At 34.2% G+C, this 14,744-nt stretch overlaps 1 protein-coding gene across 3 annotated transcripts in view; it reads right to left on the reverse strand.

Moving 5' to 3' along the window:
• Parp8 (poly(ADP-ribose) polymerase family member 8) overlaps positions 1–14,744 on the reverse strand; it is a 164,242-nt gene that overhangs the window by 16,182 nt on the left and 133,316 nt on the right. For 2 of the 3 annotated variants that reach the window (XM_040271765.2, XM_005319650.5), the window contains 3 exons: positions 7,874–7,966; positions 3,724–3,849; positions 2,557–2,622 (listed from right to left, as the gene is read on the reverse strand). In XM_040271765.2, the coding sequence (XP_040127699.2) occupies positions 2,557–2,622; positions 3,724–3,849; positions 7,874–7,966 (285 nt within the window). The remainder of the gene's footprint in view (positions 1–2,556; positions 2,623–3,723; positions 3,850–7,873; positions 7,967–14,744) is intronic. The other variant, XM_021722519.3, reaches the window with a different exon arrangement.

Below are 14,744 nucleotides of genomic sequence, written 5' to 3' on the forward strand. Positions count from 1 at the left end.
TTCATTTGGCCCTTTCTGTACCTTTCCATTTCCATATAATGCCCCTACTCCACTCTTTTGGTTCCCACTTTTTCACATCCTCATAGCCCCTCTTGGTTCTTTTCTTCTACCTTTAAAAATGTCAGGCTCCTTTGTCTTAACTGGAGATGAGCTCAATTTATGATGCAGTCTCTCCCTTGCTGCACTACTCTGCTGACAGTCTGTCCTGCCATCTTTAATACTTGTTTTTAACAATGACCATTTAATTTTAACTAACATTAAAGCAGAACGTGTGACAGCTACTCTTCATGCTCACACCTAGGAATATAGACTGAGGTATGGATCTTTCTATAAGAAAGACATTTACAAAAGAACAATCCTTCTCTAAAATTAATTTACCCAAACAACTATTTTATAGAACAAAGAGAGTTCTGTCTATAACAATTCAGAGCTATCTATAGGACAGTATATTTTAGAAAATAGGACAGTATAATGTTATATTTATATATTTGAAAGATTTAAAGAATCTGATGCAATAATATCTGACAGCACCTCTATGAAGTACACTCTGAAAGAGGGTGCAGCATTACTTTTTCTACCTAGGCAGCAAAGACACTGAGGCACCAAACAATTAAGCAGTTTGCCCAAGGTCACAGGCCACATTGTTGTAGAGCCAGTTATACAGCCTCTGACTTCCCAGGGCTGACTCCATCATCTACATCGCCTCCTATTAAAATAGCTTACACATGACCTAGAATACAAGAAGCAATTTTTGGCAGAGAGCTGATTTCAGAGTCAGAGTTTGAGCTATTTTTAAATCCAAGAATGATCTGGGTCTAGGGTATAGTATAAATACCCTATACCAAAGTCTTTTTTCATGATTAAAAATGTTTAACTTTGTGTAGAGACACAGAATTAAAGTTCTTGGCCCGCCTTATGGAAATACATTTTATTGTTTTCTTTGCTTATACAAATAAAAATTCTTGTTTGAAGAATTCAGATAATATAGAAAGGTATGGAAATAGAAAAATACATGGGAGTTTTTAAGTAAATATCACTTGGAAATTAAAGGATCTCTTATTTACCATGGTCTGACACATACCTGCTAAATGAAGAGTGAATATTTGACTATATGAATAAATAATGATCAAAAGAACCAAGACTCACAGTTGGAAATGCAAAGACAAAATTTTTGAGCACTGCCATCAAATAGAGGAGTAGAGATGATGCTAGGTGAAGGAGAGAGTAATGCAGAAGCTCAGTGAGGCCTGGGGCAGGAGTTATTTCTTCCCCAGAGAAAATTAAGGGCCCAAGTAAGTCTCATCATAGGCCCACAAGGGTCAATCCCTCATGAAGTGCAAACCTTGTCTAATGGTTTGAATATGAGGTGCCCCCCAATAAGCTGATGTAATAGACAATGCAGAATGTTCGGAGGTAAAATGATTATAGGAGAGCTACAACCTCTTCAGAGGACTGATTCATCTGATGGATTAAAAACTGGAAGAGACTACTGGTTTTAAATGTAGACAGGTGGAATGGGGCTGGAGGAGGAAGTCACTGGGGGAGTGCTCATGGGAAATATATCTTCTCGTTCTCTCTATTTTCCAGCTGCCACAGCTGAGCAGCTTTCCTTCACTCTGCCCTTCTGCCATGATGTTCGACCTCACATCAGGCCAGGTACAATGGAGTGGTTGGACCATGGACTGTATCACTGAAACCATGAGCCAAAATATACTTTTCTCCTTCTAAATTGTTTATGGCAGGTATTTTAGTCCAAGTAACAAAAAAGGATACTAACACACCTTGAAGCTCTATATACAAACTGTATACACAGTGTGTGTTGTTAATTTTTGGATTATAATTTTCTGCTTACAATGATGAGTTTTAACCCTCTCACCAAATCTGTGTTGGGGAAAAGTGCTGAAATTCCATGGCAAGTGCTGGACCTATAACTATTTCAACCAATAATTGTTTTATATACATAAAAGGGAAGACATCCAGCCTAGGGATGTATCAGATCTCCATAAACAATTCTGATTCACACTCAGGAAACTTTTCCACCAGAGCACTGCTAATGACAACACATATGAACTCACCCGCTCAAGGGAGTCTGGCATTCCAAAGAAGTTTTAAGTTCTGTGTTACATTGAAAATATGCATGCAAAATTTGCATCTTAAAGAATATTTGTTGTCACTTTAACATAAAAATGTTTTGAAATTACAACCATCAATTGAAATTGACATTACAGGAAGATGGTAATAGATTTCACCTCTTCTTTAAGTATCCCAATGTACCCTCATGTGCTCAATGCCCTTATCTTTATGTGAAAGCCTAAAGGGTTATAAAGCATTAGGGTTATAATTGTGTACTTACCCTTCAAAAATCTCAGCATATCAATACAGTGATATAATTTAACTAAAATATTCTAAATGCAAAACAATTCTTTTATGATTTTATTTATTCCCCGTATAATAGGGAAATCTACATTTCACTACATGGTCAGTACTCAGACATTTTAAAATATAATCCTACCCACACATAATGAACTGTGTAAGACCACAAGACAGTATACTTACTTGTGTCATTTCTCTGATAGAAGTTATGCTATCCAGCGCTTTCATTACTCGATCATAATTCTTCTTCTGCATTATGAGAAAAAAAAACAGAATTCAAGTAAAATCTTTTGAGAAGCTACATATCACTAGGGAAATACATTATTTGTATACATGAAGTCTCCATCTGAATCAGTGTAAAACCAATAATTGTTTTATATACATAAAAGGGAAGACTGTAATAAGATGGCTCAAGAATATAGGATTTATAATTAGAGGGAAGAAAAAAGAAAACAATGCAATTCTGTAAACCAGGATAGAAAATCATATTTAGCTTATGGGTTAGGTTTTCAAAATACAAAAGCAGACATGGAATTCTCGAATCATGCTTTCACCACTAAAACAACAGGCCATAAAGTAAGCACAGAATCCTTCACATAAAAATCCATTTCAAATCTCAAATTTTCTTTTCTTTTCATACTGGGAATTGAACTCGGGGGCACTTAACCACTGAACCACATTTCCAGTCTTATTTTGTATTATAGAGACAGGGTCTCACTGAGTTGCTGAGGCTGCCTCAGCCTCCAGAGCTGCTGGGATTATAGGTGTGCACCACCATGCCTGGCTTCTTATTTTCATTTGATTGGAATATTGTTACCAAAAAGAGTACAGGACAGGGCGCATGTGACTCCTCTGATAATTCATTTGTAAGCATAAGGTAAATATGGGCACTGCTGCCACTTCAAAACAAAAGCAAGTTCTTCCAGGGAAATATTATGTAGCTGTTTCTATAAAATGAATAATAATACTAACTAGTAATTTTAGTCCTCATGCAATTTGAAAATTTTATTTCAGAAGGATTCTGCCTATTTCTCAAAATATTTAAAAAATGTTTTTCTTAAGAAATGTCAACAATATCAGTATAAACTGGCATTATATAGCTTCCAAAAACCTTCAGATAACTGAAAAGGGAGAGGAGGAAGGGAATAAAGAAATTAAAGTTAAATAAATAAATAAATAAATAATAAAATTTTAAGGCCTAGTTTACATAAAATCAGAATCCTCCCCCAAAACACTTCAATGAACTTTAAGAAATTGTGGATCTGCTTGATGACATAGGACATTCAGAGAGAAAGAGAACATCTCTTTTACTGTTACCAGAGTTCTTGATGTGTTACAATGCCTACTTACCCTGGGGTTGAAGGCCAGCATCTGAGGATCATTAGGATCTACCACAGAAGGATATGGCTCGAAAATGACAACTTTTCTAGGAGATTCCAATGCAGATCTACACATGGACACCAGCAGATCTACCACCTTAAAACACACCCACGAGACAGTTACTTTCCTTGAGGTTTCTGCAAGTGTTTAGCCACTGCTTCTCCCTCTCACTGGTAGCAGGAGTTCATCAGAAAGCCCAGGACAACTACCTATCTCTCACACCTGCAACTCCTGACTTTAACCAAATTTTGCCAAACTGTAACTCTCAATTTAAAATAAAAATGTGCCATTTCTAATTACTCATATTTTAATAAGCCTTTGTTATGATTATGAGTACATATTATCTGCTAGCCTTGTTCAAGGTAAAGACAATGAGAAAAAAAAGACTAATCCATAAGCAGGTGGTGTGTACAGTCTAAAGAAGAAGATGCATATTAAAAACTCAGTTAAAAGAATATATACTTCAATAGAATTTCTGGTACTTTTAAAAACAATAAAAATAAAATAGGTATTTAAGAACAATGCAGAAGGGAGTGCTGTCTTTCGAGGTCAGGACGGAAAAAAATGCCACTATCTGGAGAGAAACTGTTCCAGCTAAAGGAAGCCACACAAAACAGAAGTCTGGCATGCTCCAAGAACAGCAAAATGCCTGACATCATCAAGGTTCTTCCTACTCTGTCAATGTCTACTAATGACTTTTGATTTGCTTCATTCCTATATTATCCATGATCCATTTGCATAATTTACTAAGAGGCAGTACTACACAGTAGCTAGGCTGGCTCACCTCCATAGTTCCCCAAACAATATACTATATTTCCAGTAACTGGATATAGAAAACTGATACTAGCTAAATGAAGAACATTGACCTGAACAGACACACCTAAACACAGACATAAGAAAGGAAAGCCATTTCTAGAGTTTTAAACAGGTGTTCTGAAAATGCATAATAGGATATGGACAATTTCTAATTCTCATGTTCCTAGGAGGGATGTTGTGACCTAATATCAGTTGTGTTCACTGTTGTTGTCTCATGTACTCACAGAATATACCCATTCATCATAACATTCAGAATTTCCAGTGACCTAAACTAGTTAGCAACCCTGCACAAGTACACAGACCTATACACCCACAAAACTCATTCAAAAAAGAGATATGTAACATCTAATGTTTCTGACACACTATTCCAAACAAAGAACAGAAAACTGTTGAAGTAGAGTAGGATTTGGAGGCCTGGGATGGTAGTTGCATGGACACTTTGTCCCAGCCCAGGCTCCTGCAGTGGTGAGGAGCATCTCCATGTCTCCTAGAACTCCCAAGAGAGAGCACCATCAACTGCAGGAGTCAACAGATGCAATGAGAATGAGACAGTTTTTTTGTGTGTGATTTTTTTTCTTCTTTTTAAACTATAGTAGTAAAAAGAATGCTCTCTTTTAATAGAATAACTAATTTATCTTGAATATTAATATGTAGAGAAAATCAATCAATTGATTTGATCAAACACTTAAGTTTTCTAACTACCACTAGATATTTTAAAATCCACTTTTATTTAAAAACCATTATTTTTAGAAATATAATGATGAGGAAAGTGTCACCTATTGTTTTGTTTAACTACCCTAATTTTAGCATGATTTAATTTCCCTTTAATTAATAACTTACTATTTCTAGTTTTTAATTGTTTTATTTGAGGGAACTGTTACATCTTGCAAAATATACAAGTTTTAAGTGATTATTTGAGGTCTTCAGGGTTTTTTGTTGTTGTTGTTTTGTTTCCTACTAAGGATTGAACCCAGAGGTGTTTTACCACTGAGATTTTTATTTTGAGACAGGGTCTTGCTAAGTTGTCTAGATTAGTTTTGAACTTGAGATCCTCTGGCTCAGCCTCCTAAGTCACTAGGATTACAATCATGAGCTACCAAATATTTTTAGTAACTATGCGCATAAACACGTGTAAATCTATGATATAAATATTTTTTCATACACCCCACTAGTTAAGGGTTTGTCAGTATTAAAATTAAAATATCTTTTAAGGATTCTTGGAGTCTTTAATATGTAAAACAGTACATAGGAGCTATAGGGGAAATATCAAGCTGTATTTATAATATTTATTTTAATTATGAAATCATTTTTTTCATAATATATAACATCATTGGTCTACTGTGGTAGTATTTTTCATTTATGTTTGATTATATTAAAAAATATAATCCTTAGTGTTTCATTAAGTACAGCATCATAGTTTGGCTAAGCTGTGGAAGGGCTAGGTGCTTACGCTATCAATGTTAATTATCTACTCTGAATCACCTAGTACAAGGTCACCTGTGTAGGAAACATCCCATACTTAAGCGAGTATATGCTGCAATAATATTCTTCCCACCCATCCCTGTGAAGTTCATAAATGAAAGATTGGTAATTCCCTTTACAACAGCTTCCTGTCGATTTTTAATGAAGCTGAATTTTTTCTCATGTTTCATTACTAACTATACATCCCTTTTGTGAATTCATATTCATTTTCTATTCAACTCTTATGGCCCTGTGTTTTTCTTCTCAAAAAAATTTCAGCTTTCATATAATCATGTTTGTGTAAGGAAAGAGCTTTTTCATACTGTTTTTGAGGGTGGGGGGGTAATTGTAGATTGAACCCAGGGGTGCTTAACCACTAGCCACATCCCCAGCTTTTTTTTTTTACTTAGAGACAGGGTCTTGTTGAGTTGTTAGTACTTAAGTTGCTGAGGCTGACTTTGAACTCAGGATCTTCCCGCCTCATTCTCTCCCGAGCAGCTGAGATTATGGGCATTATTTGGACGGTGGGGTAGGAACCGAGATTGAACTCAGGGGTACTCAACCACTAAGCCACATTCCCATCCCTATTTTGTATTTTAATTAGAGACAGGGTGTAACTGACAGCATGACAGAACCTTGCTGTTGCTGAGACTGGCTTTGAACTCATGATCCTCCTGCCTCAGCCCCCTGAGCCGCTGGAATACAGGCATGTGCCACCACACCCAGCTCTGGATACTTCTTCCTTAATGTTCATAATTTCTTCCAGTGAAGCACATAACATGAAAAAATATGGTATTTCTTTTAGGATTTCCAAAAACAGCATAAATGCACAAGCCTAAAACACCGACTCAGGCAGGCATGCTACATTCCTCTAGTATGCATATCATTTTTCCAAACATTCTAAGTTATTTGGAATATGATTTCATAAATAGAATAAGAAAGAGTCAAACAGATTTTCTCCCATATTGTTGGTCCAGTGTGTTTACTTCACTTACTACATAATTCTTCATAAAAAGAAGATGTGATCCCTCTTTTAACATATATTAAATGTACTTACAATGACTGGGTTTGGGGATAATCTAACATTCTTTTCTTTGCCAATAATACTGTATTTTATTTAAATTTTACAGCACTTCATAATAAGATTTAAGAGTTGACCTAACCTCTCTTAATTAACATTTATTAATTCTTAATGTTTTCAATTTCTTCTCATACATGAATTGGTAATTTAGTTACAATCTACATGAAAAAAACAGACAACTGAAATTTTCATGAAGTTGCATGAAGTAATAATACATTTTGGCATCCTTATGACTTATTCTTTTCCTTTCTAGAAACAGCTTGATTCTTTACTTCCAAGTTGTTCCTTTAATTGTTTTTATATTTTTCTTCCTATCTCTTATATCCTTCTTGAAAACAAATGCTCTCCTTTTATTTTGTATTCTTCCCATTATCTTTTAAGTTCAGTTTTAAAAATAAACAGATTTCCAATTTATGGCAGTATAACTCTACAAATGTGTTTTACACAAAACATGTGCAAACATTTTAGTAACTCAATTTCACCCTGCAAGAATTACAATAATACTTTAAAGAAATTTGGTAATTAAAGTAAATTACAAAAATACTTTAAATTAATTTCTCCCCTTGGCAACTGCAAAATGTCAAAAACACACAAGATGAAAAGAGAAAATTTAGTCTTCATCTAAAAAATATCAAGTGCCAGTTCGCCTTCAACAAGAAGCTCTTGAAAATTTCCCACAAAAAGTAAGCAGAATGAAGATAACTATTGGACTACAACAAAAGTTTTGAATCAAAAGAAGGAACGATTAGTATCAGTTAGTACCTGAGCTCCAGTTGCTATTTCATCAGCAGCTTCATTCATTACTCCCAGGGTTTGAAAAGCAAATACACACAGTTCTCGTTCACATACAGTAGGCTAAAAAAGAAACGGAAATTGATTACAGTACTTTCCAGTACTTTCCATTTTTCAATTTTAAAATTAGATTAATGACTGTCCACATAATAAATGGAATGTTAAAAAAATCCATAATGTTTTGTTTTTTTTTAAAAAAAATACATTTTTAAATTTAGGTAATAATTAGTAGAATCTTTTGCTAATAAAGAATTGTAAAGATGATAAGAAATGATCAATTTCAATTAGTTGTAGTCACTTTCACTTCGAACAATTCAGCAATAAATGAAAATATATTAAAAAGCAAAGTCTGTATCTCTTACAAAATTCATATTTGACTCATGAATGTATGTGTGTGTGTGTGTGTATGTTGTTAATAGGTCTGAGACTCAAACCCAGTGCCTCACACATGCCAGTCAAGTGCACTACCATTGAGCCACAGCCCCATGAAATGCATTAAAATAAATAAATAAATAAATACTAAGGTTAAGATGATAAAATAAAAAACAAGATTATACACAAAAGCTCTATAAGACAGATATACAATGGAGAACTCCTTTTTCCTAAGAAATTTGTTTGCAAGAAATAAGCATGACTCTGCTTACATGTTACCCAGCTCTTGAAAGATTGGTTTTGTTGCAAAGACTCTGGACTTCAATAACCTCCTGAAGTCAACAGCTCTGAAATATGCATTCTGCAATTACTTTGGAAAAGTGCTCATCTTTCAAATCTAATATAGTGTCATCTCTTTGATTTATCTTATCTCCCTGGCTACACTGCATTAGGTAGCTGATGAAGCCTAACAGGATGCAATCCATGGTGCCTCTCCACAGCAGACAAAAGACATTCGTTAGTGCCACTGTTCCTGTGCTCACTGCTTTTAGAGGACGGCTTAGTCTTTTGCTTAGCTAGTGGGCAAGTATGGTGCCACTCCGAACATCTCTGTTGAGAATGAGCCTGTATGTGTGGCTTTACGGATAGAAGGGCTGAACAATCACAAACATTTCTGGTTGACTCTCCTCTAAAGAGAATGTTAGAGGAAAATGGAATTGATATATTTCCCTTGTCAGCCTTAAAAGTGCAGTCTGGTTCCCTTTCAGAAATATCGGGACTGTGGGAGGAAATTAATTTGAAAAAGGTCTCCAGACACAAGCTTTACACATTGCCATATATATATATGGATATACATACAGCAGGCTTTTCCATTCCACTTCTTTCTGCTCAACTTCAATGTGTAACTTAATCTTCTATTTTGCCAGTGTGTGTACAGCTATGTGCGTATATTACAACCTCAATTTCTCCCAAGGATATTAGGCTATTTCTTTTGTTCACTTCATGAGGCAAAGCACATAGTCTGATCGAAAGTAACAGCACTGATCATTCCTGATTATTTACTTTACCTCAAATGTATATTGATGTCTGAATATAACAAAAATATATACAAGCAAAAGTTCCAGGGAAATAAGAACTTTGAATATCATAAAGAGCTCCAGAAATTTATTCATGTACCAACTACCCAAAATTCACTGAGGGGGAAATGGTGACAAGAAAGGTTCTTCATTTTGAATAACACTTCTGTCAAAAAATCCATCTCTGTTTTTATGACTAAAATTCTTCAATCCTTAAAGTGAATATCAAGGTAATGCTTATTTAGTGACATAAATAATGATTAGTTTCTTTTGAACATTGGACAATCAACTATACTTTGTGATCATCAAAATATATGTCTAGATATATATGTGTGTATGATAATACATGTGTATATAAATATGTACACACATACATTCCAGGGAATATGACAATAGAAACTTCAGTACCAAATTATTTCTTTTACTGAAATATAATACATCACTATAGTAGATTTATAGTTAATTTTTAAAAAGTTAACACAAGGAGGCTGTAGCTCAGAGGCATAGCACTTGCCTAGCATGTGTAAGGCACTGGGTTTGATCCTTAGCACCACATAAAAATAAACAAAGGCATTCTGTCCATCTACAACTACAAAAACAACAACAACAAAAAAATTAAAAAAGAAGGCTGTGACAGTTACTCTTAAAAAAAAAAGTTAACACAAAAAAATTTCAAGGACATGGGGAAATTTTAATAGACACAGTTGGTTTTACATATCTCTGTCATAACACATTATTGCCAATCCTGGGTATTCAAAAGTATTTGGACTTGGTCTCTTATGATTTTTAGCAATTTCACTAAGACATCCCTATTCTTTACTTTTCAGGGCTTCCTATAATGCTTTCATCTACTTAATCCCCTCAGAGACCTGTTTATGTTCTAACTTCTATAGCTCCAAATCACATAAACTTGCCAATCGGTCCATTATTTGAAGTAATGAAACTGCAATCTTATAATAAAATGAGAACGTTATCAAATTATGGACATTCCTGTTCTTTTTTGTATATTTTTGTTTGAAAGTAGCACTCCTTCCCAGACCCAAATGTGTAAAGCTCGTTTTTGTAATATCCTGTTACTATAAATTGGAAAGAGGTGATCAGGCAAAAATTAGGCATACTAGAAAACCTGCTGAAGGTAGAAGTATACATCACATTCTTATGAAAATAAATTTCTTTCCATCTTTTTAATATAGCCAACTACAGAGATAATAAAGTTGTCATTAATTTATTAACACGCTAACACCATGATAAGTAAACATGTCTTGAAATTTTAATTAGCAGTTCTATATGTTTTACTTACTTGGATTAGAAAGTTCAAGAAATATTCAAGTTCAAGAAAATTACTTTATTTTTCAAAGGAATATTCCCGTATTTATTTACTTTTTTTATAGTAGCAATACTTTCTCATTTATTCACATTTGAGAGTTCAAAATGTCAACACAAGATGGCACACGAAAAGAAAATTCTCAAACAACACTAGATGATCAAGATTAGATGTCTGCTCCCAGAAAATCCTGTTCGAGGATGAAAAACTGAATCATTTTTCCTTAGTGAAACTTAAGTACTTACACTGTGGACAGGCCTTCTCTGCCTTGAAACGATTACCCTCTGACCACCACACCAACCTTCATACCTCCACTGAAATTATTTACACAGAAAGCACTAGTCCTAATTCAAAACAGCACCATCACTAAATAACTATTACCAGGTAAGTGTAATGATGAGTTTTATTTCAATACTTTCATACAAATTTATTTATGCCTACATGTAACCAAGTGTGTGTTATTATTTACTAATTCATTTTTTTAGTTTACCATATATCTACTAGTTTGAATTTGTAAAGTATAATTTGCTATTAATGTATTATTATATTGTCTTGAAACAATTAATCCATACAGGGCTGGGGATGTGGCTCAAGTGGTAGCGCGCTCGCCTGGCATGTGTGCGGCCCGGGTTCGATCCTCAGCACCACATACAAAGATGCTGTGTCCACCAAATACTAAAAAATAAATATTAAAATTCTCTCTCTCTCTCTCTCTCTCTCTCTCTCTACCTCTTTCTTTAAAAAAAAAAACCAACAATTAATCCATATAATTTAGACAACAAAACCATGGCAAATCCCTCCACTGTCAACATAAACATAATATATTTACTACACAATATTCATTATGTACCATTTAGAAGCACAGGGAATTTTATATATGTCCCTAAAATATAATTTATTTTAAAAGGTTTCAGTTAGCCATGTTTAAAAATCATGTTTTTGAACTACAAGTTTCTGGGCACGATTATTTAGCTTCTGTTTCAGAATCTGAAATTATAAGTTCCATAAATTGGAGGGGAAAGAGGGTGTTAGTAGGATGCACTTTTTCATTTGAATCAGAGCAATTTAAATGCAATAAAAAATGTTTCAAAAAGTTTCTTGAGCCCTAATGAATATTTTAGAATATAACTGTACTTTTAGAAAAGTTGTATTGTCAAAGAATTTAAATTATCCTTTACTGAAGAGAAATGATGCAACTCTAGAGAATTTAGCTATGTATTTATGAATAGAGATAAATATAGTATCAGGAATGGTTTTCAAACATTTCTGCTATCGTCTTTTTGTTCAAACAGTATTTTGTGTAAGTTCAATATAAAAAACACACAGAAGTGGAACCTTGTCCACTTGAAGCACATGTGTTTATCTGTTTTTCTAACTGTAAAGTGAGAAGAAAAATAACATCTAGCTGCCTGAGTTGATAAGAGGACCAAGTGAGATAAGGTATGTATAAAATCTCCTTGAGGCATAAAGAGCTGTTTAAGTGTTAATATAAGAAACTAGACAAGCCATCTCTGCAGCAGCTTTAACTCAATGTGTACACAAAGATAAGCATTTCATAAAATAATTACATTTTGCAATTCTTTGAATTATATTTTGCAGCATTTTTATTTTTGTATCCACAGTTTTTCAAAACTCAATTTACTGCTACAATCTTTCTTACAAAAAAATCAATTTAAATATAAATTCCTGATTTAAAACTGGTGTTTATATAAAAGTTTAAGAACCACAAACCCATAAGCCTTGAACTCTCTGTATTTTTAGTACACTTTGAATTTTTTTTTTTTTTTTAAGTCAAGAAACACATTCAGTGTGGAGAAAGGTTTACTGTCCCCTGAGAGAGAGAGAAACACCACAGGGACCAAGGCAGATCCTCAAGAAGGCAAAGAGGCCTAACAGAGTCCCTATTTGTTTCATACAAAAAGGACATTGTTTGAGCATTAAAATCAATGTCTACTCAAAATTCAGTTAGGTATGCATAAAAATCATGTTTTTGAACTAAAAGTTTCTGGGCATGATTATTGAGCTTCTGTTTCAGAATCTGAAATTATAAGTTCCATAAATTGGAGGGGAGAGAAGGTGTTAGTAGGATGCACTTTTTCATTCACCGTTCAAAAGTGAGACCTAAATACAAGAAGATCTACCTACTTCATACTTAGAAGATAAAATGAGAATACTCTGGTTTATCCCCTGCTCAGTTTCTCACAGGTTTTCATGGGCATGCCTCAAACTGTGACCAAATGATCGCTGAGTATTATTAACTTCATTTAGAAAATAAAAGCCTTAGTTATTAAGAGCAGTCTAAAAGCCACAGCAAGGAAGATACACAAAAATATAGACTGTCAGGTTTCTCAAGTGACTTTGTTTCAGCAGGATTTCCATTCCTCAAGTAAGTGACAGACACACTCAAACATATTGAGAATCACTGGACTAGAATCTCATGCATACCCTGACATTACCCACAGAGCCCCTTGACAATAACTGAAAGAGGTTTTGGGTGTGCTTCAACAATTAGCTGACCACTAAATGAACAAAACTTGAAGGGCCAAACAAGACCATAAATAATTTGGAAAAAAAAATTACACAAGAAATTACAACAAAATAAATCCTTAGGACAGCAGAGATCTGATTCGAAAGTAGCTCTATTATCATATTCAAAATATCATGTTTTTGATAAAAAAAAATAATGACAAATGCAAAGAAATAAGAAAGTAACATATAGGAAAAAGGTAATCAAGAGAAAGGGTAGGGCTGGGGTCATACCTCAGTGGTAGAGTGCTTGCTTTGCATGTGTGAGGCACTAGATTTGATTCTCACCAATACATATAAATAAGATCCACTGACAACTAAAATAAATATTTAAAGGAAGAAAAAAAAGGGTAACAGAGAAAGCATAGATATTTAACTTACTATGCTAACACTTTATATTATCTATTTATGAAAGGATCAAAGAGCTAAAAGAAACAAACAAAAAAAGAATTTATTAATTAATTTAGAAAAAAAAGGAAAGACAATATCCCCACAGAGTAGCAACACATAGAATTCACCAAAACATAACCACAAAGAAATTCTTGAGCTAGAGAGCACAGTAACTAAAATGAAGAGAAAGAAAAAGAAATTATGGAAAGACTCAAAAGCCAACCTAAGTAGGCAGAAAGAAGAATCATGTACTTGACGGTAGGTCAGGTATTAGAAACTAACAGCAATAAAAAATCATTAAGAAAAGTAAATAAACCCTAAAAGACCTAATGGACACTACCACATACAAAATTACAGATTTGGGAGTCCCAGAAGGCAAGAGGAGAGAAAAGATGCAGAAAGAATATTTGAAGATACATGGTGTTATTTAAAATAAACAAACAAAAAACCCTCAAATTAATGAAAAATGCCAAGAAATCCAAGGAACTCAAAATATGGTGAAATATGCTAAAAACCAAAGACAGACAACAGATCCTAAAAGCAGTGAGAGAAGTAATTCAATATACATAAGGGATCCTCAATTTAACAAAATCATTTCTCACTAGAGATGGTGATCACCAGATGGCAGTAGGATGACAAATTCAAAGTGCTATAGAGAGGAGCACTTCAAATCTGCTCACAGTGCAGAAGACCTATCAACCAAGAATCTTATGTCCAGCACAATTATCATTCAAACAATTAAGGAGAAATTAAAATATCCTCAGATCAAAATGGAGAATGCATCATTGGAAGAGACTTCCCATGGGAAACAAACGGAGTTCTTTATGTATTTTCTTTCTCTCTCTCTCTTTCTCTCTCACTCTCTCTTGCTTCCTGGCAATGAGGTGACTAGTTTTGCTCCACCACATGCTATTGGCATGATGGGTTGTCCCAACCTAGGGCCAAATCCTTGGGGCCAGCTGAGACATCCAAAGCTCAGCCAAAATGATCCTGTTCTTTTTATAGTTTGAGTATTTCAGGTATTTTCTTATAGTGATGGATAGAAAGCTAACTAACACAGAAATGACAAATCTTCATCATCAAGAATCAAGCAAAGAATACCACAAAAACTCCACTAATATCAAGAAGATAATAAGAGGGCTGGGATTGTAGC

The sequence above is a fragment of the Ictidomys tridecemlineatus genome, chromosome 1 (genome assembly GCF_052094955.1).
Source record: "Ictidomys tridecemlineatus isolate mIctTri1 chromosome 1, mIctTri1.hap1, whole genome shotgun sequence".
NCBI classification, from domain to species: Eukaryota; Metazoa; Chordata; class Mammalia; order Rodentia; family Sciuridae; genus Ictidomys; species Ictidomys tridecemlineatus.